The 22,791-nt window shown below is 46.5% G+C and overlaps 2 protein-coding genes across 5 annotated transcripts in view; both read right to left on the bottom strand.

Annotated features, from left to right (window-relative positions):
* Positions 1-5,582, bottom strand: part of Hal (histidine ammonia-lyase) — a 29,113-nt gene extending 23,531 nt beyond the window's left edge. The window contains exons 1-8 of the mRNA XM_021173846.3: positions 4,988-5,582; positions 4,424-4,484; positions 4,291-4,318; positions 3,504-3,578; positions 3,338-3,410; positions 3,160-3,226; positions 2,489-2,526; positions 1,757-1,882 (exon numbers count right to left, since the gene is read on the bottom strand). Coding sequence (XP_021029505.1) covers positions 1,757-1,882; positions 2,489-2,526; positions 3,160-3,226; positions 3,338-3,410; positions 3,504-3,578; positions 4,291-4,318; positions 4,424-4,484; positions 4,988-5,234 — 715 coding nt within the window. The 5' untranslated portion in view covers positions 5,235-5,582. The remainder of the gene's footprint in view (positions 1-1,756; positions 1,883-2,488; positions 2,527-3,159; positions 3,227-3,337; positions 3,411-3,503; positions 3,579-4,290; positions 4,319-4,423; positions 4,485-4,987) is intronic.
* A 3,847-nt stretch (positions 5,583-9,429) lies between these two features.
* Lta4h (leukotriene A4 hydrolase) overlaps positions 9,430-22,791 on the bottom strand; it is a 33,315-nt gene continuing 19,953 nt past the window's right edge. Inside the window, exons 13-19 of one of the 4 annotated variants that reach the window (XM_021173728.2) lie at positions 21,833-21,936; positions 21,419-21,489; positions 17,933-17,987; positions 15,608-15,703; positions 14,109-14,191; positions 13,358-13,462; positions 9,430-9,632 (exon numbers count right to left, since the gene is read on the bottom strand). In XM_021173728.2, coding sequence (XP_021029387.1) covers positions 9,515-9,632; positions 13,358-13,462; positions 14,109-14,191; positions 15,608-15,703; positions 17,933-17,987; positions 21,419-21,489; positions 21,833-21,936 — 632 coding nt within the window. In that variant the 3' untranslated portion in view covers positions 9,430-9,514. Of the gene's footprint in view, positions 9,633-11,883; positions 12,041-13,357; positions 13,463-14,108; positions 14,192-15,607; positions 15,704-17,932; positions 17,988-21,418; positions 21,490-21,832; positions 21,937-22,791 lie in introns of those variants that run through there. The other 3 variants (XM_029482737.2, XM_029482738.2, XM_085843100.1) reach the window with 3 other exon arrangements.

Here is a 22,791-nt window from a genome sequence, read left to right as displayed (position 1 = left end):
ATCACACCCCTTCCCAAACTCCCTCCAAAGAAGCGGCTGAGCTCTTATGAAAGAGAAGGGTGAGGGTGGAGAGAAGAAAAGAGGAAGGGTGGCAGGAAGGGGGAAAATGAGAAAGAGAAAAGAAGGAAATCTATGTGGAGTCATATGGGTGGGGGACAGATGTCCCTAGGGAAGGACACAGTGCTCAGGCTGTCATGACTCCATTCCCAGGAGTCTAGAAATATCTCAGAAACACACTTATAAACTAGCTGCTGATCATCACGTTCTGGTTTATAAGACCAAAAGGTTAGAAATCACCAAAGTACGGAATTAAGAGCCATTCAGGTGATCAGATTATAAGGAGTCATTAAAAGCTGCTGGAGCATGCTTAGAAACGAGTAAACAGTTACTTTAAAAAATAAACAAACAAACAAACAAACAACAACAAAACCATGGACTGTTCTAGAAATATGGTCCACAAAACTATTATTAGCAAAGTTCTTTAAGGGTTATAAATTCATAGGCAAATCATACATTCCCTGTCTCTCTGTCTCTGTCTCTCTCTGTCCCTGTCTGCTCTCTCTCTCTGTCTCTCCCCTTGTCTCCAGTCATTCAGTTACCACCCCATACACTATCATTTTTTATACATGAGAATGTGCCTATTTTAGACCTTCCTCCCCAAAACGTTACCCCCAAAGAGAGGCTTCTGTTTCCTAAAATAAAAGTCCTGATGATGGTGTTCGTATTTCCCCAGCTGTTGCTAAGTAATATCAGTTAGACACATCACTGACAATCATGGACCACCTTCCTGACTGTAGCTGACCTGGGAAATTCTCAGAGCATCAGGGTCCCACAGATGCCTTAATCTATCAGAGCAGTGGTGAGCTCAAGGCTGCAGAGCTACTGTCTTGGGTTTGAGGCTTGTGGTGGAGTGGAGCTGGCTGATCACTATGTAGTGTAATGGGATCACTATGGACCTGTGTAGACCACCCTAGTCTAGCCTATAGATTGTGCCCTCCACTGGCCAGCATGTCACATTTATGAGTCCCCCGTGTCCTCAGCATAGCAACTAAAGCATTTGGTCTTCTCTGGATGACTTTGAGAGACTTTGTTTCCTTTCCCATTCCTTTTCCCCCAAGGAGCCCTGGGATTCCCATCGACCTGATGTTTTGTCCTCAGCTGTGTGAAGGTACAGCTTCCTGAGCCTTGAGAACCTGGTCTCCCCCTTTAAGCACTGAGTTTGGTTGCATCGTGTCTTATTCCACAATGGCTTCATGACTAGGTCAATTATTAACCTTGTCACATTTCTGACCCTACCTTTTTACAGAGTTAGATTTCTGTGTGTTGGTGTAACTTGTCCATCATCCAGGGAACTTTAAGACTTCAGGTTCCCCGGGTGCCAACTGGAACCATTGTCTTGGGGATGGAAATCATCCAGGAATTATGTTCCTGGATGACTTGGTGAGTCCTTGATCATATATAGGTGCCACTGAATAGAAAGCTCTGTATAGACCCGAACTTAAAGGCATAATGTCAGGGTGAATGCTTATCTTAAATGTTAGATCAAAGCTATGAGATGGCCCGTCCTTTATGGGAACAATTAAAGCTCCCAATTCTTGCTACCCGATTGCCAACCAGTTCTCCTTCTTGCCAAACCAGTTTTACACTCATTTTGATTATTTTCTTTTTAATCTCAGCATCTAGCCATCCAAGTCTACCTTTGTGGTGTGTAACCATCATCTCTCTGAAAGGCCGGACTAAGGACACGTTGCCTTACCATTAAATGCTTCAATAACTTGTTTCAGCGTCTCCAAGGAAATCCCACTGTAACCTTTGGCTAAGACGTTGATCCTCAAAGCCAAGAGCATCCGACACCTCTCAGGACTGAGCGGTTTCCCAACACCTACAAAGCAGAATTGCCATTTTCTTTGAGGAAAAAAAAATCCTTCTCCACCTCCTGCCTGCCCCCTTGCCCCCATCTTTCAGATCTTTTCCCAGTTTGCCAATCTCCCCCTGGCTTTCTGAAGCTGGGTGGATGGTGCTCCCTGTTGCCAGTCTTGCTTCTCAAAGCCTTGTCTGGACCAAGCTAGAGACCCAGGCTCTCCTCAACTCCTTCCTTAGCATCCTTCAGGGAACCTCACCTACCTAAATAGCTTCGAAATACTTCAGAGAGACCTTGGCACAAGCTCCTTCCATGTCATGGGCCCAGGGTTCATCCAGTCTAGCTCATGACCCCAATATTAGTGTTCCTTTTTCTCCCCTAAATGCAGTGGTCTCTTCCTAGGCTGGGACCCCATTTTTCCAAGGGGCTCTTTCTGTTTTCCAAGCTGCAGCAGAAAGCTGGTCTGTCCTGATGTCTCCCTCACACTCCTGGGTCCCGAGCATCCAGCCCTTGGAATGCATTTGGAGCACGCTAGCTGATGGGACTTGTAGCATGGGACTTACATGATGCTAGTCAATCACGTGAGCTACGTGGTTTGGGAGGCACCCAATACTAGGAAAAATTTACCTGAAGAATGGGAACGGACTAAGTTGACTTGAAGCTCCCTGGAAGAGAAGGATGAGAACCCTCTTAGACACCAGTGTGTGTATGTGTGTGTGTGTGTGTGTGTGAGAGAGAGAGAGGGGGGGGGGAACATGCTTTCTCAGCTGGGAGTATAAAGGGAACAACAGGGAAGACTTTAGATGAGTTGCTGCATGCAGGGAAAGGACACACATTAGGTCTCGTTCTCTCATGATGAGTTGGGTACAAGTCAACTGGAACCTTACACTGCCCATCCAGGAACGTGAGACGCTTGACTGTCTTCCAGGGTTGTGTGAGAATTTGCTGCCCATGGCTTGATCAAAAGCAGGGATTCTCAACCTGTGGGTCCCAATCCCTTTGGGACTCACATATCAGGATATCCTGTATATCAGAGATTTACTACGATTCGTAACTGTAGCCAAATTACCATTACGAAGTGGCAATGAAAATAATGTTGGGGAGCGAGGAGTCATCACAACATCCTCGAGGAACTGTATTAAAGGGTCGAAGCATTGAGAAGGTTGAGAACCACCGGTCTGAAGTGAGCTCTCAACAAATGTCAGTGTGCTTTAAAAAGAAAATGTGAATGATCTTCATGGGAACAAAACCTCCAAGTTGGGGCAGGTGGGGTTGTGGCGCCTTCATGGGAGACTTACTGTAGCTTATTGGCAGGGATTACAGTTCTAGCAAATTTTCCAAAACCTGTGGTGATGCCGTAAACAACTGGAGTACAAAAAAGAAAGAAACAGACACTTTGATTAGATGCCACAGGGGTTCTAGTCCTACGTTTGCCCGTAAACTAATGTTGGGACACCCCGAGAGAGAAAAGGATACCTGTTCTTTCTTTGATGATGCTGTCGATGACTTCCCGGGACTGCTGCACTTTCTTCTCAGCAATTGAAGTGAGCTAGGAGAGCATTGGCCAGGAGTGAGCATATGAAAGCCTTCCATGTCCAATGGGGACGGAAGGGCACTGTCCTTCCCGACCTCCCTCACGTACCTTTATCTTGTAACGTCCCTTGCCCAGGTTGACCAGATCCTCCGTGCTCAGACTGTCCCCATCTAGGGCAATGTACTGCACAAGACAGGTGAGGTTCAGTGAGTGGGAGGGGCTTTGAAGGAGTAGCCTTGGATTCTGCCTGGCTATCTCTGGATTCTATCTCTGCCCAAAGATAGTTTACTACCGGTCTGAGGCATTGATGTGCTAATTAAGAACATGGCTGGCTTACAGGAACACTGGGCAAGAAAAATCAGAAAAGCAGGGGCCAGGCTCCCCATAGTATACTCTGAGCTGGATGAAACCTGTCTTTAGTATAGTGCTCACCCAGGTATACCCCCCCTCCTCCTTCTCCTCCTCTTCTTCCTCCTCTTCTTCCTTCTCCTCCTCCTCCTCTTCCTCCTCCTCTTCCTCTTCCTCCTCCTCTTCCTCTTCCTCCTCCTCCTCTTCCTTCTCCCCCTCCTCTTCTTCCTCCTCCTCTTCCTCCTTCTCCTCTTCCTCCTTCTCCTCTTCCTCCTCCTCCCCCTCCTCCTTCTCCTCTTCATCCTCCTCCTCTTCCTCCTCCTCCTCCTCTTCCTTCTCCTCCTCCTTCTTTTCCTCCTCCTCCTCTTCCTCCTCCTCCTCCTCCTCTTCCTTCTCCTCCTCCTTCTTTTCCTCCTCTTCCTTCTCCTCATCTTCCTCCTCCTCTTCCTCCCCCTCCTCCTTCCCCTCCTTAAAGTGGTAGGTGGAAGGAGGCATATTTCAGACATGACAGAGTTCTATATTCCCCACAAAAAGGAAAATAGCTTACTTTTTCAGGCTCCCGGTATTTGCTGTATCTAAAGCCAAGTAAAGGAGCAGACTAGCAATGTGGAAAAGCCCCAGCCCCACCGCATCAGGACCAGCCCCCGCAGGGCTGACCAAAGGGGATGTACAAAGGATACAGGAAAACTCCTTCTGGCTGCGACGGAATGAAATCAGGAGACATCACATCACCTTCAATCACTGAAACAAGAAGGAGAGAGAGGGGCCTAGCAGGTCACAGGGTGTCACATCAGGGCAGGTGACAGACCCAGGAATGACCCCTCCATGCACTGAGCTTGTGTTTCATAGCAACGGCTGCTGGACCGTGACTTCCTACATTTTCACAGGGGCTTAGCATCTTTACACAGGAAAGCAAAAAGCAGAAAGGTAGCCGAGGGATGTACGTGGAAGATTGGTTCTAGCCTGCTTCTGTTTCTACTCTGGCAGTCACTTACAGAAGGATTTTGTCATTGCAAGGGACTCTAACCTGTAGCCTTGGGTTCAAGTCCAGACTGTCACTGTGGCCTGCCTCTCTCCATCTATTGCAGGTTGGGGGTGGGGGAGGTAGATGATAAAGCAAGGCTTGAGGCTCCCCCAGGGCAAGTACTGAAACCTTTTTTTCTTGCCATGTTCCCTGACACGGGGGGGGGGGGGTGACTTCCTCCAGGACATGCCAAGGCTCTATTCCCCTGAGGGCCACTCACCCACTTCTACGAAATCATTGTCCTCTAAGGCCACCTCCAGCTCGTCCTCATTGTCCAGCAGGCCCAGGCCCTTGCACCGATGCACAAGGAATTGTACTTCATCCACTGAGGTGAAGCCACCATTGTCCGGTTTGTTCTTCATGTAGCGCCGCACAGCCTCACGGCCCAGCCAGCCAACAGTGAGCTTCCCATCCTGACAGGGCACCGCCAGCCATTCCCCACGCACGTGCACCGTGTACCTAGGCATGGCTCAGATGCGATAGCCCTTCTGAGCAGCAGGCCACTGTAACCAAGGGCTGGCTCCTTTCCTACAGTCCTCGACTGGGGAGAGCCTTTATCCTTTACCGGGGAGGGGAGTGTCTGCTGGGGTGTGGTTGGCAGTGAGACTGAGAGTGGACTTTCAGAACACACCCCTTCCCTTGCCTGTAGCCATTCACACTTTGAACAAATATTGATTGCGGTCTCTGGTGTTCCTTTGGCCTTTCTGGGTGCTAAACTAGGTGCAGGAGAGAGGGATATGGGTAGCTGAGCCCACTTTTAATGTAGCCTTGTAGTTCTCTGACCCTGGAAGTCCTTCTGACCAGGATTCCCAGTTCTCTCTCTCCCTTTCTGAGTCTGCTTTGAAAGCTGCTTATAAACACCATGTTCCCCTCTTTAGGGAATTACTCAATTGGTAAAACGCATCCTCTCGGTCAATTGTGACACCCAGAGTGTAGCAATCCCCATTCATTTATTTATTCCACAAACACGCGTTGAGCAACGTCTCCCTGCCAATGCCCAGTGCTTCCGAAGCCATTGCGTTGTGCCTAGACACATGAATCACCGTAGCTTGGAGGCCCTCAGCTCACTACCCTGGGGTGAGTGAGTGATCTTCCCGTTTCCTAAGCCAAAGGCAAATTCTCTACTGTGATTCGTGGCATCTACCTGGGATAAATCCTGGCAGCTGGAAGGACAAAGTCAATTAGTGTATGTCAACCCTGAGGTCCATGCCTGCTGGATGGGGAGGCTCTAGATTACTCTCACCAGGACTTGGACTTTAACACTCCACATGCCCTCAAGAGTGTGTAGGTTGTGTGTGTGTGTGTGTGTGTGTGTGTGTGTGTGTGTGTGTGTGTGAATATTCCTTATCTTTGCCCCCTGGATATCCCTAATTCAGCTAAGCTTCTTCCCTGTCCCAAACCGATTCCCCTGCACCCCTCCCCCACCTAATTCTGCCCCACCTGTGTTAAGGAACACTGATAGCCCAAGAGATTCAAGGAATTGTGTGCGCTTTAGTAGTATGTCAGTTCTGAGAAATTTGATTGAAATAATCAGAAACCCTGGCCTGCCTTCTACTTCATTAGAACAGTGGCTCTGTAGACAGACACCCATATCCACATCCAGTGTCTTACCATCAGTCTATCAAAACGTACTCATCAGATACCCACACCCCGACTGTGCCCTGCAATTTGGCAACATCTCGATTTGCTATCAAGACAGAAGTTAGCTTCGGTTCAGTATTCCACCTCCAGCACACCGCCTTCCACCTCACTTAGCTCATCTCTGCCCACGGACCTGACCTCCGGTTAACCCTTTCTTCTCCTCCTGAACCCCACCGCTTAGGAAGCTATCCTAGCTGCTTATGTGGCTATGCTTAAACAGCTTCAAGGTCCTTGGGAAGCCAGGATCTATGTGTGTAATTTGGGATGAAACCCATACCCCGAGTCCTTACGCTGGACTGTCACCTGCTTACCCCAGCAGACTGATGTAACAAGTCCTATGATCCTGGGGATGATGGCACCACCCTTTGACTCATGCCTCCCCAGAGGGAATGCTCCAAGTCTTCCCTCTCTCCTCAACTTGCAGCTAATTCCCAGATACAGGCTTCATCTTTTACAACTCTGGGAAAACTGTGGCCCTCAGATGTGAACCACCTTCATTTATTCATTTATGTATTCATTCACCACCAAGTCCTGTCTGAATACCAGTTCAGATGTTGATGTCTGGAGATGAACAGATGCACCAAGGCTGAGATGTCCCACTACCCCTCAGGTTGAAATGTCATCCAAACTATCGGGTGCTCTTGCTGATATCCTAGGTAGACTCAGCTTTTGAGTGATTCCATGATACCAGTACCGGGCAATCAGTTCCTCCTAGTCATATGAAGATTCTACACAAACCCCAAATATCATGTGGCTGGCTTCTCATTTTTTTCTCTTCACACTATCTGGTCTCTACTGCGTGTCAGATAACTCCAGAGCTGTTGTCTCTGTTCACCTTTTGTGTAAGTCACCCTTAATCTAGGTTCGGTAGAATTCTTTGCCAGGCTATGTTAGCATGCCCATCTTTTTCATCATTTATACACTTCTGTTCTTTTAGTTCCTCGGGTGATCCTGTGCACTTGATCTGACTCAGAGACAACTCAGTGCATGTGTATTAGCTGAACTTGAGCCAGTGAGAATGCATCCTTGGTCCTAGGAAAACCAGTAGCAGGGTGTGTCTCTGGCGCCCTCTACCCTTTCCAGGGAAGAAATGCAAGTGAGAGCCAAGTGCTGGGAAACGGGATTATGCTGTAGCATGGATAAGATCACCAAAGAACACAACTGGATTCAAGGATTGGACAGGAACCATTTTCGGGGTGTTCTTAATCTTTACATTTTTAGGGGGTACCAGTGATGACACACACCCAAAGCTTATACTCTAAAACAACACTCCCCTTAGCTAGAGTTTATTTGACCAGGAGTGGGCTCAGCTGGAGAACTTGGAACTGTGATTGTCGTTCTATGTGTAACCCAGGGTAAGCTGGGTTCAGAGTGCACATTAAGGGTAAGAGAAACACATGAGACAGAAGCACCGATGGCTCTGTGTTGCAGACTCTCTGTGACCCTTAAATAACATCCTTCTGCTCTGGGGGGCTCCAATGCGCCCCCACCCCCCAGGTTCCCAAACTGCACGTGGAAATGCCCCGAGATGCAGGGTACTCTCTTAGGCCTGTCTTTTATTTGGTTCAAATTCAATCAATGGGTCTCCATATGCCGTGTGCTCTGGGGAGGTGGTGAGGCAGGCTGAATGGAGTGAGGGGACACTGGGATGCTCAGGGTGGTCACCTGACCTGTGAAGAACAGGAGACTGGGGTAAGTCCACTGGGGCAGCAGGATGGATCCAGGGCTGGGGAGCTGTGGTTTGCATATGCTCAGCCCAGGGAGTAGCACTATTAGATGTAGCCCTGTTGGAGTAGGTGTGTCACTGTGGGTGTGGGCTTTAAGACCCTCATCCTAGCTGCCTGGAAGCCAATATTCTGCTAGCAGCCTTCAGATGAAGACAGAGAACTCTCAGCTCCCCCTGCACTATGCCTGTCTGGAGCTGCCATGTTCCCTCCTTGATGATAATGGACTGAACCTCTGAACCTGTAAGGCAGCCCCAATTAAATGGCCTCTATAAGACTATAAAAATCTCATCATGGAAGCTGTAATATGTCCCAACGTATCCCATGTATTGGCTACACATCTTCACTTGCAAATGTTCATTTTGATGAGTCATTGGTTTGCTTCAAGAGCTTTGGCTTCTGTGACATCAACATGAGATTCTCATCAGGACTCTTGCTGGTTACCCTGCTGTTGCCCTGTGCCATGGAGATCCTGCAGCTTTGGAACAGCAGAACTCACCCTTTCACACACCCCAACCATTAGCAAATGATACAGATTTTGGGATGGGACAACTCAGAGAGCCCCGGATCTGGGCCTGGATGGCTGCTGAGCTGGTCAGCCTGACAGCTCTCCCCTATCTGCATCACCAGTGCGAGCACTTCAGCACTGCTCCAGGTAGGCCACACACTGCTGCCATCTACAGGAGGCTGGGGCAGCTCACCTGTGTCCATTCCACCAGGACCAGCTCTACTGTGTCAGTGACAGCAGGACTAGCTCTCCCATTCTCCTGATCCCAGGGTCAGCTCTCCTGGTTGCTGCAGGAGACAATGGGAAGGGTATCATCTTCCAATCCATGCCACCTCATGCCAGACAAGTGATGGGGCCAGCTATCCTGTGCTCTCACCCTTGGGGCCTGCTCACCTGCGCCCCTCAACCATGCCAGCCACACTCTGCTGCCCAGGTGAGTGAGGGGCAGGCCAGCTCATCTGCTCTCATACCCTCAGGGCTAGCTCACCTATGCCTCTGCCATCAGGGCCAGCTCCACTGTACTGCCCAGGCTAGGTGCAGTGCTGCAGCCAGCACGGGACAGGGCTAGCTCATCTGCTATCATGACCCCAGGGACAGTTATCCCAACTGCCACAGGAGGTGAGGGAGGGTTGGGGAGGGCATCACTCTCATATCCACATCTCGTGGCAGATGAATACTCCACATTGGTTTGTAAGGGGCAGAGAATATTAGTGAAATCATGAGAAAATAATTACAAAACAAACAAAAAAACAAAAAAAAAACCCTCACAAATGACACTTTAAAATACAATGAGAGCTAAAATTTTGTATTTAATAGGTTCAATTTTTTTTTTTTTTAAAAAAGGACTTTTCTGAAATCAGCAACAATCAGTTCCTTAATCCACTTTCAGATCTCTCCCCACCAGCATGGCAGTCACCGGATGCATACTGGCTTTATGCTCTTGGTAGGTGTGGACAGCTTGATCATGGGATTTGTCGAAGGCAGCGAGATCCCTGCAGAGCAAAGGGAAGAGGAGAGGCATCGGGAAGAGATGGAGAGAGGAGCAGAGATACCACGTCAGAGCTAAGGTTAAATTATAGATCACAACGGAACACCTAAGCATCACCCATGTAAAACCAGATGGTCCTGTACCATCTCTGCATCAAATGCTGGCCCAGAGAGCGCAGGTCACAGGAATTTGGAGGGAGCAACACAGAGGAGGCAGGCACAGCAAGGGGACAGCAGCGGTTACAGAGCAGTGTGGAGGGTGATTGGCTAAACACTGCCCTTGCATGAGAGGGCGGACCTCTATTATTTTGTCTTAAAAAAATTAATCTTTTCAAGTTTATGCTAATCAATCATTCAAGAGTAGAAACATTCTAACTTACAAAAGGAATTTCTGAAAGCTTCATCCAGTGAGAATAAAAATACCAAGTGTAGTGAAATGATTTGGCAAATGAACTGGGTAAGTATATGAAATGTAGGGTTAGTCACTTTAAGTATGGCTATTAGTTTGTGATACAAGACAGAACATTTATTTTTCCCATAAAAGGTATATTCTTAAGTTTATTTTTTAGGTGTGTATGTGTGAGAGAGACAGAGAGAGACAGAGAGAGAGAGAGAGAGAGAGAGAAACTGAGACTCTATGCCTCAAGTGCAATGGCAGTGAGATTTGTAAAAGATACGTTACTAAATCTCCAAACACAGGTTGAACCACACATAATAATGGGATATTTCAACTCTCTACACTCACCAGTGTACACGTCATCCAAAGAGCAATTAAAGACAGACTCAGTGTAAGTAAAAGAAGCTATGAACCAAATGAATTTAGCAGATATCCTCAGAACATTTCACTCCCAATTTTAAAAAGGATAGATTCTTGTAAACACACCATGGAACAGTCTATAAAGCTGACTATATAATCAAACCCCAAACAAGCCCTAACAGATACAAGAAGGTTGAGAGAATAGCATGCATTCTATCATATCACCAGGAACTAAGACTGGTCTTCAATAACAACAAGAACAACACAAAGCCCACATATTCATGGAAAGAGAAAAACTATCTACTCAATGATAACTTGGTCAGGAAAGAAAGTCTTTCTATGATTCAATAAAAACAAAGAAGGAGCATAATCCATCATTTGGGACACAAGGAAAAGCAGAGTTATCAGCAAAATCTTCAGGACTGAGTGCCTTGTGGAACTGGGGGTAGCGACCAGAAAGTACCAGATGGCAAGAAAGCAAGAGCCTCCCAGTACCTCCACTGGAATGACATTAGCTGAAATACCACACAAACTGGAGGGAGGACCTGCTGAGACAATATCCAGAGGTTAGGTATGGTCCCCGGTTGAGAGAAAGGGCCAACCACTCATCTCTAAGATTGTAACCCAGAATTGCTCCTGTCTAAAGGACATACAGAGACAAAGAATGAAGCAGAGACTGAAGGAAAGGCCATAAAGAGACTACCCAACTTGGGCATCCATCCACCATGCAGACACCAAAGCCAGACACTATTGTAGATGCCATGAACTGCTTGCTGACAGGAGATAGAGTGATAGAGCTGTCTTCTGAGATGCTCTGCTAGATCCTGATCAATACAGATGTGGATGCTCACAATCAACCATTGGACTGAGCACAGGGATCCCAATGGAGGAGTTAGGGGAAGAACTGAAAGAGCTGAAATGTCTTCACCTGGCATCAGTGGGAGGGGAGTCCCTTCATACTGTGGAGGCTTGATGCCCCAATGTAGAGGAATACAATGGTAGTGAGGCAGGAGTGGGTAGCTGGGTGTGGGAACACCCTCAAAGAAGCATGATAAGGGGGATGGCATAGGGTATTTGAAGAGGGGAAACCTGGAAAAGGGATACAATTTGAAAATCAAATAAATAAAATATCCAATTAAAGAAAAAAGAGTAAATTGGTGATATGAAAGAAAAAAAAAAAAAAAACAAAAAACCAGAATTTGGAGTCATCTTAATAAGGATGCCTGAAGAGCACACCTAAAACCTCTAAGGATGAAAAGAAGCAAACACATTTAATAGGAATAAATGGCAGGAAATACTCAAACTCAGGGCTGTAGTCAAGCAAATAGAAACAAAGAGCAAGATACGAAGAATCAAAGAAACCTAGAGCTGGTTTCTGAGAAAATCAACAAGACAGATAACCCCTTAGCCAAACGAACTAAAGGACACAAAGTACTAAAATTAAGAACATCAGAAACGAAAAGGGACACATAACAAAAGAAACTAAGGAACTAAAAATAAATAAAAGGACTTTTCTGAAATCAGCAACAATCAGTTCCTTAATCCACTTTCAGATCTCTCCCCACCAGCATGGCAGTCACCGGATGCATACTGGCTTAATGCTCTTGGTAGGTGTGGACAGCTTGATCATGGGATTTGTCGAAGGCAGGGAGATCCCTGCAGAGCAAAGGGGAAAGGAGAGGCATCGGGAAGAGATGGAGAGAGGAGCAGAGATATCACGTCAGAGCTAAGGTTAAATTAAAGATCACAACGGAACACCAAAGCGTCACCCATGTAAAACCAGATGATCCTGTACCATCTCTGCATCAAATGCTGGCCCAGAAGCGCAGGTCACAGGAATTTGGAGGGAGCTACACAGAGAAGGCCTGGCGAGGGGACAGCAGCGGTTACAGAGCAGTGTGGAGGGTGATTGGCTAAATACTGCCCTTGCATGAGAGGGCGGACCTTAGGTGTGTATGTGTGAAAGAGACAGAGAGAGAGAGACAGAGACAGACACAGAGAGACACAGACAGAGAGAGAGACTGGGACTCATAGTACAATTGGAGGTCAGAGGCCAGTCTTTGCAAGGTGTTTCCCTCTTCTACTATGTGAGTCCCAGGACTTGAACTCAGGATATCAGGTTTGGCCATAGATGCCTTGTCTGCCAAGCCATTTGCTGACCCCAAGGGTATATATTTGTATTTGAGGTATACATCACTCAATTTGCAGGTAGATTGGTTTTAATTCTGATAAGCTAGTGAAGTTTGCTTTAAAATACTTTAATAAAAATTAGTTTTGTGGCCATATTTAAGAAACCTGATAATTGTTTGCACTGACAGAATTTCACTATATTTAGGAACTGCGTCCCAGGCTGCCAGACTAATCATGAAATCTGATGCTGTGACTGTAACTTTTTAAGAACATGGAACAAATACCTTAATGGAGCTGTTCTTAACTTCCACCCTGTTGCTAACACACACTCTCCCTTATGTTCCTGCATTCCTCTTGAATATGTCAAGCAACACCCAACTCAGCTTGAACTATGTGCAAAAGTCTCTTTGTATTTAGTGTTAGATCCTTCCTTGGCCCCGTGCCCACTCGTCAGATTTTCTGCTTTCCAACTCCCTCTGTGTATCTAAGTTGTATCTATGCTGCCTTGAGTTTGTCTCCTTTGCACTCGCCTCCGCCCTATGGTAGCTAATCACATACTGGGCTCCTGCAGCAGCTAATGATGTTATTTTAAAATTTAAATGGTTATAAGTATTAACTCTTTATTTATGATAACAACTTGAATGCTCTTAGACCTATGCTATAGATGTCATTTTATGAAGTTATTTTTCCCACCAGGCTGACTGGGTATTGAACGTCTCGCTAAGGCACGCTAAGTGCTCCACTATGAAGCTACAGCCATGGCCACTTTAGAAACATTCACAGGAAACGTCTTCAGATTCTGCTTCCGGTCCCTCCCGGGTGCACAGCCTGAGGTGGCCTTACTTGAATAAAGGTCGTGTGAATTTCATCCTTCCTTGTTCAGTTGCCATCTTTAGGGCCAAAGGAATTGCTTCCTCCCATTTCGATTGAATGCAGAGCCGTAACCATCTGAAAGAAGGATTTATACAGGCGTGGGCAGGAGGGAAGGTGAGAACCGGGGAAAGGAATGAGCGGTACTCCTAAACACTCACGACCAACCATCCCATTCCAGCCACGCTGGGCACCTGCACTTCACCAATGCACTTCTGCACACACGCACAGTTAACAACGGGAGAAGAGACGTAGGAGGTACTGGGTTTTGGGAAAGGCCCTAAGTGTCAGGTCTGGACTGTGGGAGTGCTTGTGTGCGCAATAAAATCAGTTTCTGAAAGAAGTAGCTCTGACTTAAACCTAACACTACACATTTGAATTAAGGACGGTTAACATGTCACAGAATCAAAGGTGTCTGCCCACGCCCACTCAGAGCTGATCTGACAACGTGGGAAAGGAAGATTGTTTGCCATTAAACTCTTCATTCTAATTTTTTGTTTTTGTTTTTAAGTTTGAGGGAAGCTGAGAACCAAGTCTAGCAAAGAAAGATAAACATCGTGTTACAGACATCACAACTCTCCCTTCACTACTACTGTGGCCATCTATGTAGATGATGTGACGGGGGTTCTGAGGACTCGTGGGCTCCCGCACTCGGCTTCCCCTTTCTCCACTGTTTAAGCTACCACTCAGCTTTCTTCCACAGAGACAAGTTAAAATGATGTACCTGAATCGTATTTCAGAATTGTTAATGGCATTGAAGTTGTACACCTCTTGCATTCGCTTTATGTGCCCCAAGGGAAGAGGTGCCTAAGAGCGAAATGAAGACATATGAGGGATCATTTCAACAGGATTCCCTGGAAGAAAGGAGCTGGAGAGAAATTCTTAGCCAGATTACAGTCCTACATACCTTATAATACGGACATATGCTGGACAAGGGTAAAAGGAACAGATGCGAGCTGAAGCAAATGCCTAGCAACTAGCTCCTGAGAAGGGTGTTCTGGGAGAGCAGGGATGAGCTATCTTGTGGGGAACTGAGAGAAATAAAGGGGTGCTATGCTCTCCTCAGCCTAGACCATTCCTGAATCCATTAGGTTCTTCTCCACCTCGTACATAACTTAGACTTAGCCCACTCTGTAGATAACTCACCTCCTGGCATTTTCCTGATTGGTTTTATCTGTGTCTGTTTCTTCTGACATCACCTTTACATTATCTATATCCTTTTAAAATGGCCGCTCTTAACCTTTCACATCACAGACCCCTTTGGGATGATTAATATGGGCTCTGTCCTTGGTGGGGTGGGGTGCATTTTCCATATAAACACAGACGCCTGATACAAGTTCAGGGGATATCTGACCCTCCTGCACTCATGTTAACCCACACTAGAAGGGGAAACCAGTTTGGAAGGAGGAAAGGAGACAGGTTCAGTGTGGACAGACAGAACTTAAATTGCCTCTGGAGGACAGTCTGAGGTCCCTGGGGAGGCACTCCTTACCTGACAGGACTGCCTGTGAGCCAGCTCCATTCTCACTAACTGCTAAGCCTGTCCCAAGTTAGTACATTAGCTTCCAATGGACATATTGCAATTCCAAGTCCACCCTGTTAGGCCAGCCTCCTCCATCTCCCTACTCTCCCTGTTTTGCCCCACTTCCCTCCCCCCACCGTCAGCCTATCAGGCTTTCCTGTTTCTTCTCCATCCTAGATCACACCAGCCGCACCACAGAAAGCTATCAACCTGATGACTGGTGCACTAAAACCAAACTCTCTCTTACTAGGACAGGGCCTCTGGTGCCTCACCCAGCCCTACTGTTCGCTCAACGCAGGCCATGCTCCATGGGTGGAGCCTCCCTCAACCTAACTTCTACCATTCTGCTGGTAGCGAACCAAGGCTCAGTCCTCCACAAGACCTTCCTTGTTGATGATGCCTGTGAGGGCGGAGTCTTTCCTCACTGATCCATTCCAAATGGCTCCTGCCAACTGCCAGCGCCCATATCTTCCCCTCCTAGTGGATTATGTACTTTCTAGAACAAGAATTCTCCTTTCTTACACATGTTTTGATTTGAACAGTACTAATATCATAATTCAATAACTGCTGTTTCAAAAAAAAAAGTGGACTACGTAATTAATTTCTCTTCCCACACTTTCTTCATTAGTGTTTTTTCCTGCACTGTGCGCACTGTGCCTCTGAGCCCACTTTCATCTCCGGGGCTGGGAGCTGGGGCTCACCTTCTGAAGCACCTGAGCCAGGAACTCATTCAGCTGATGGGATGAGAGATCCTTCAGGTCTGCGATGCTGAATGAGTTTAAATCTTCCTCTTTGGCCTGAAATAAACATTACCGGGTTATTTCTGTTCAGGCGCAGTTTCGTAATATTGTTAGTCTGACACACCAGTAAAGATTAAGAAAAACAAATGAATTTGCAGCTGAGCTAACATAACCAGATGTTAAGGTACTATAACCTAAGAGGAGGGTGGTTCCTAAAATCTGTGTTACTATCTGTGTACATCATTCCTAGTGAGAATGCAGGGACAGTCGCCTGCCTTTGCTTTCTTGACAGTTTGAACCATTAGAAGTACAGTGACTTCCAAAGCAAGAAATGCTACATAAAGCATTTCAACTCACTTATAAACTAACTGAATACAGAAGAGACCTTTTATACATGAAATGAGAGCGGTGTTCCACAGACCCTAAGATGGCTGTGCTTCTCGTACTGGCGCTACACGGCTGCTGCTTTACATTGATTCTTATGCCTTACCACTGTTTCCTACGTGTATATTCCTGTGTGTGTGTGTGTGTGTGTGTGTGTGTGTGTGTGTGTGTGTGTGCGTAGCACGTGGAGGCCAGGGGGTGGCCCTGGGTATCATCCTCTGCTCGCTCTCCGCTCTTCCGAGTGTGTCCTCTTGCTGAACTTGCAGTTCCCAATTCAGGAGTCTAGGTAATCAGCTTACCCTGGGGGTCCCCTGTCTCCGCCTGCCTAGCACTGAGGTTACAGGAGCAGCCTGCCATCCCTGCCTGCCTCTCACACACACACACACACATACATATATATACACATATACCTTCACACACACACATACACATATACACATATATACACATATACCTTCATACACACACACACACACACACACATATACATATATATACACATATACCTTCAATACATGGGGGAAAGAACCAAGGCAACAGCTAAGGAGAGCTCTCATGGTAACCGTCCTCACTGTTAGCAAGTCCATCTGTTCCTTCTGATAGCTGAGATGTTTATAACCATCTGCCTTTCACTGCTGGGCCCAACAGCCTATCAGAGTGGAGATCAGCGGCAGCTTCTCCAGCACCAGGCGAGCTGCGTGCATTTCTCAAATTTAATAAGAGGGCTCCAGGAGACTCCCATTACAGGTGCTGCCTCCCACAGACGGCTCTCGTTCTCTCTCTGGCACGTCTGTGAGCTCAGAAAGACTGGGCTAAAAGATGGAGGCTCACATGTCAAGGTTTCTCTCCTTGGATACAAACAATTAAGCCTTTGGAAATGTTACAGGACGTCCACTAAACTACACTTTCTACACTCCAGGTAAAAATATCCTCAGCCAAGGATCCTGTGTATACAACCAATTCTCTGAAAGGCAGAGACTTACAAGACTTCAGTCTATTTGTTATGACTTGAGCCTCCAAAAACCTTACAGTCTACAGTGTTTTAAAGGAGACCCCATTCCTTCCTCCTTCTTTCTTTTTTGACATGTAGCTGGCCCTGAATTCACAGCCCTCCTGTCTGCAGGCGTCACATGTGTGTCATGAAGCTGGGCTGAGTTAGAGAACTGTCCACTGGTTTCTCACTTCTATTTCCTCCCTTATCCTCTTGCTTTGCTTTCTTCTTTCTCTCTTAAGTGTTGTCTCCCTACATGGGAGAAATGCTCTGCGTGCCCTGGGTTTGGTCGCCAGTATCCCCACCCCAGTAAATTAATTGCCCAACATAAAAGTCATGTGTGTCTAAATCTAATTTCTTTCATTAAACTACCTCAAATTTCTTTCATTGCCCCAAAAGGCAAGTCCACCTCTGTTTCTTTCACACTGGGAATCTCAACACTCGATATGTGGAAGATTGTCAAGAAATGCTGACCACGTAAACTTTAAAGATACATTTCAGAGAGCAGCATCAACAGTTGTTGTCAAGGTAAAGCAACTGTTAAGTTCTCTCTCAGTTTCTCTTCCAGACTCATCCAGGGCAGGTGCTCAGTCTGCTTCCCTGGGTGTCCGTCTGAGCACATACGTGTGGAAACCCCTTTTTAGGAGGGTTTACAGAAATGAACAGAACCAGAAGCCAGCAAACCGTCTGATCCTCCTGTTCCATAGTTGGCCTTAAACATTCACCCAACATCATTCAGATTCATCTACAGGTATTTGAAGCACCTCTTGAGTGAGGGGGGAGGGGCGAGGACAGTACCACCCCAGGGAAAGAATTAAAAACAACTGCTCACAGTTGAAACTACCCTCAATACACAAGAGGCGTCTTTGTACAATTCAGAAACGAGCCAGAAATCTTCCATCGCTACTTACAGTGACCCATCTTTGACTTAAGGCAATGCAAGCATTTGTGAGAGTCACGTCGTAACTGTGGAAATGAAAGGTAGTCAAGGTTAAATTTTGTAAACATATCCTTCTGTGCAAATGCATTTTTACGCTATAGAACATCCTTAAAAGTTTACATTTCTTTAAGGTAAAGAGCTCCTGATTGTTAGAAAAAGGAGGTCTACTGACTCATCTAAGAACCAAATCCACATGGGCACCACATAGATGCCACATCAATGAAGCTCCTGGCCATCCTTCATGAGAACACAGGCATCCCAGCACATGTCACATGCCCATGGAGGACTCGGGACAGGGTCAGGCCCAGTGAGGCACACTCAAGTGTCTCTGCCTGGCAACAACAGCTCCAGGCAATCGAGACAGCACGAAGACATCCCCAATCTCAGGGATTTTACTTTGGGTTGTTCCAAACTTCTCATCACCTAGCAAGTCAGCAAGCAGGCTAAGTAACAGGCACTGTTCCAGATAGCAAACTGGAGAGTCCAAAGTCACGGTGTGTGTGATAGCCTCATTCCTTTCTTTACGGGAGGTGGGATTAACCATTAAGCAAGATGATCTGTGTCTCTATGTGTGTGCTCCTAACCTGAATGTGTTGAGTAAACAAAATTCTTGCAAAACAGTCCTCTTTATCTAAACACCAAGCCTATTTGCTGTGAAACGCTCATCAGTGAAGAGGCCCACCTACTGCTGGTAGGGACCTACTATTTTTTTTTTTTTTTAATTCTATTCTTTTTCTAGGGAACGAACAGGGAGCCAGTTAACAGTTCTCTTTGAGGTAGGATCAGCAGGAAGTAATACCTAGCACGCTGCACTGGGACCCTGGCACTAAGTATACCCTAAGTGCTTTTGGGTTTGAATTTGAAAAGTCCTCCAAAGCCCCACCCATGAGCTGGGGCTCTGTCTTCAGCTGGCGTGGTATTTAGAGGTGACTGGATCATAAGGATACTAACTTCACCCATAAATTAATAGGCCATTAGGAGGGGAGGTCTGATTGGAAGTGGGTCTCTGTCTGTGTGTCTGTCTACCCCTGCACTACCTTCTCTGTGTTCTATTTCATTACAGGCTCGAAGTAATATGACCACAGACAGAAACAGAACTAAACTAGGTTTCCTCGAATCATGTTGGGGATTTTGTCCAGTGAAGGCATCAGAGTAGCACTAGGCCGGAGTAGCCACTTTAATCTCCACACAGCAGCCGGGCTGCTCACACTGAGTTCTTAAACACCAAGACACTAGAAAGGGTTGGCTGGTGTTTTTCTTAGGGTTCTGAGACTTCCTTCTCAGTATGGGTGACTAGACTAAGTAGGCTAAGTCAAGGGTTAGCTCAGGCAGAAGAAGTAATTGCTACTCACAAAAAAGCCCTACGAGAAGTAATGTGCAAACCAGACTTGAGCCTTGCTCTCCCTTGGGTGCAGTGACACAAAGAAGTGCTCAGTCACAGGAGAAAGTGAAAAGCTGCCCAATACAGCACCAGAGACGCTTAGATGCAAGGTCTGACCCGACAGAGGGGTTACGGGATGCTCCGTGAGGGAGTGGTTCCTAAGCTGAGGCTGGAATTTTCCGCGTAGAAGGAAGTGTGTGTCTGAGGAACAGGCTTGAATGAGGGCGGAGAGTCTGAGGAACCTCCTGACCGAAGCAAAGGGGGTGGGACATCAGGAGCTACATGGTCCCCATGAAAGGAAGGACTGGCTTCTGTCCAAGACCAGATGAGCACTAGAGAAGATGACTAGCAAGACCACAGATTGACACAGTTGTGTTTGTTATTGCTTGTCTGTCTGTCTGCCTTTCTGTCTCTATTATCTACCCATCCATCCATCATCTATCTATCTATCCATCTATCATCTATGTATCCATCTATCATCTTTCTATCAATCAATCAATCAATCAATCATCTATCTTTCTTCTCTCTCTCTTTTCTCTCTCTCTCTCTCTCTCTCTCTCTCTCTCTCTCTCTCTCTGTCATCTATCCATCTATCCATCCTCTATTTTTGAGACAGGATCTCTTTATTATGTAGCCTTGGCTGTCCTGGAACCCATCATGTAGACCAAGCCAGCCTTCAATTCACAGATACCTGTATGCTTCTGCATCCTGAGTCACACTGTGTTTTTAAATGTTTACTTCGGCTCTCTATCCAGACTGGTACAGGAGGAGGCCAGAAAACATCTAGGTGCACAGTTCAGAGGCCACAGCAGTCTTCCTGTGTGCTAAGGTCACAGTGAGTATGAGTGGAGGGGCAGGGAATGGAGAAAAGAGGCTACGCCTGGGAGACATTTGAATGCCCACAAGTGTGGAGAGTGCTGTAAGAACGTAGGAGTTACTGCATCTCTTTTGAGTACTCCTTTCTCAGCCTGGGCTCTCAAGAGGCGTGCCAAACACACAGGACCATGGCATCTTTATTTCTACCTCAACTTGTGATGCTCACCCTGCACCTCAATTAAGTCAGGCTATTTGGTGGGAGAGTGGCTGGTAAGAACTTTCCGTGATCTGAAGGAAGGGCAACCAAGAGCTGGAGTGTGCCAGAGTCAGCATCCTTACACGACAGCTGAACTCAAAGGTGCAACTAGCTCCCTGATGCCAGGGAGGTGTTTAACTTAAAGACAGGGGGTTAAGGCTCCAGGGATTTAAGGCTTACTATTTATGAGTTGTGCAATTTTGGGCAAGACACTTTGGTCAGCTAACTCTAAATTACTACTTCTAGAAATAGGGATAATAACTTATAATAGCTTAAGGGTAGATATAATATCTGTACATATTATTTAACAGTAAAATGCTATTTTTTTTCTTACTGAAAATGTGTATGTGTATTTTAGATCAAGTCTTGCTACTTGAACCCTGGGCTCATGATCCTCCTATCGCTTCCCAAGGGCTGGGGTGAGAGACAGCCACCATACCTGGCCTTCACAAAACCTTTAAAAGGAGAAAATATCTTACTCTTTCCTGAGTCCCTCTCCATATCTGGGTAGAAACAAAGCACTCGGTAATAACTGCAATCAGTTCAACAGATCTGTTTGTAAACCATGGAAATGGCTTTGGGCTTCAGGGAAAAAAGTCTAAGAAATCTAAGCCAGCCTCCCTGCACGCTTTGCTGACTGGTAACAGTTCAAGAAAAGCACATAGTCTTTCCAGATACTCCAAAAGGGATCCGGCTAGGTGTGTCCAATCTGCAGCCCTCAGCCACCTGTCCTGAGATAGCTACACGTGCAGTCCAACACATCTGTAGGTTAGTATGCTGCAAAGCAATAACGAGGTTAAATACTTGCTGTGTGGTGGTAACGCACACCATACTCCCAATGCTCGAGAGGCAGGCAGATTTTTGTGAGTCTGAGGCCAGCCTGGTCTACAGAGTGAGTTCTGGACAGCCAGGGCTACACACAGAAATCCTGTCCTGGGAAAACAATAAACAAACAAAATGGACAGGAAGAAGGAAAGGAAGCAGGTTAGCAGGCGGGTACGTACTTGGGCTTGACGGGAGGCAGGCCCGGAGCATAGAGCCAGGCGTTCCAATCAACTTGATTGAGAAGATCCACCTGTGAACAGGAAGACCAACCAGTTCGTGACAGATAGAGAGACTTGTCCTAGGTTGTAACAAACTCACAGATGCCCAACTGAAAACAAACCTGGGAGTGATCAGACACCATCTACTCTACGCTGCCATGTCGAGATCATTTCTAAATGTGGGACGATTAAATCTGACTAATTAACATACAAACTTACAGATATCACAAGTGCTCTGACAGGGAATCGGAATACAACAGTGGAGACTCTTGGGCAATTCCGAGCCAATACTTATGATTGAGAAATCCACACAGCCTAACAAGTACTTTACAGAGCTACATGGAGCATGAAAAGTAGGAAGAATTTAAAGCTGACCTTGTCTTTAAAGTGGGAATATAGGAAGCTCTTCCAGTCATCAGTGGTTACGCTTTGGTAGGAAAACTTCTTAACATAAGCCTTTAAGAATCCTAGAAACACCTCTAGGAGGAAAAAAAAAATTAAAAGAAAGAAGAATCAATTCACAGGAAGGCAATTCTTTGACGTCTTTTTTGCAGTTGACGTTGTTCCGGTAACCACGGGCAACAGAGAACAGTCAAAGGACCAAGGAGAGAATGTTCAGGACAGGAGGCAGGTCTCCACTTGGTCCTTGAAGTCTCCTTCCAGCCAGGATGACATAATGAAGACACAGAGCAAGAATAACCCAAGTTCTAAAGCAATAGCCTTCATCAATGAGAAAAAGGGGGAGTAGGCCCACAAATGGAATGGAAGGGCAGGCGCCTTCAAAGCCGATGGAAACGGGGACCCCGCCCAGGCCATCAATATAATGTCACATAATCCCAGCACATCTGTGTGTGAGAGAGTCACATGCCCTGAGTACGAGGATGCAAAACACTGAGCTTAGAAATTAAAAAAAAAAACAGATGCAGAACAAATACATAAGACAGTCGCACTCTCTTGCCTGTACAGCACCACACCCTACTGTATGGTCCTCCATGCGGACAGACCTGTGGGAAACTCTAATTCATGCTTGTGGCACAGGAAGAGGTTAACATCAGTAACTAGTAATGAAGCAGAATCATCAGAACACACTGTGATAGAAGTAACTCGACTGGTCTCTCCCCAAATCCTCTGCTAAGCCGCTCCGGTTCTCAGGGGCCCCACTGAGTCACACATGGCTTATGTTCCAGGAGTGCTTGTTGTATTTACTGAAGGGCACAGGGTGCAAGCCAACAACGGCACTGGCAATCTAGATATTCCAAAGTGAAGCCATGAGGTGCAAAGGTGAGGGGGGAAACCCTATGCTGAGGTGGCTAAGACCCACAGGAAGGAGAAAG

This window comes from Mus caroli, unplaced genomic scaffold, assembly GCF_978045245.1.
Source record: "Mus caroli unplaced genomic scaffold, Mus_caroli_1 scaffold_9, whole genome shotgun sequence".
In the NCBI taxonomy this organism is placed as follows: Eukaryota; Metazoa; Chordata; class Mammalia; order Rodentia; family Muridae; genus Mus; species Mus caroli.
This window is presented reverse-complemented; position numbering and strand designations above follow the sequence as displayed.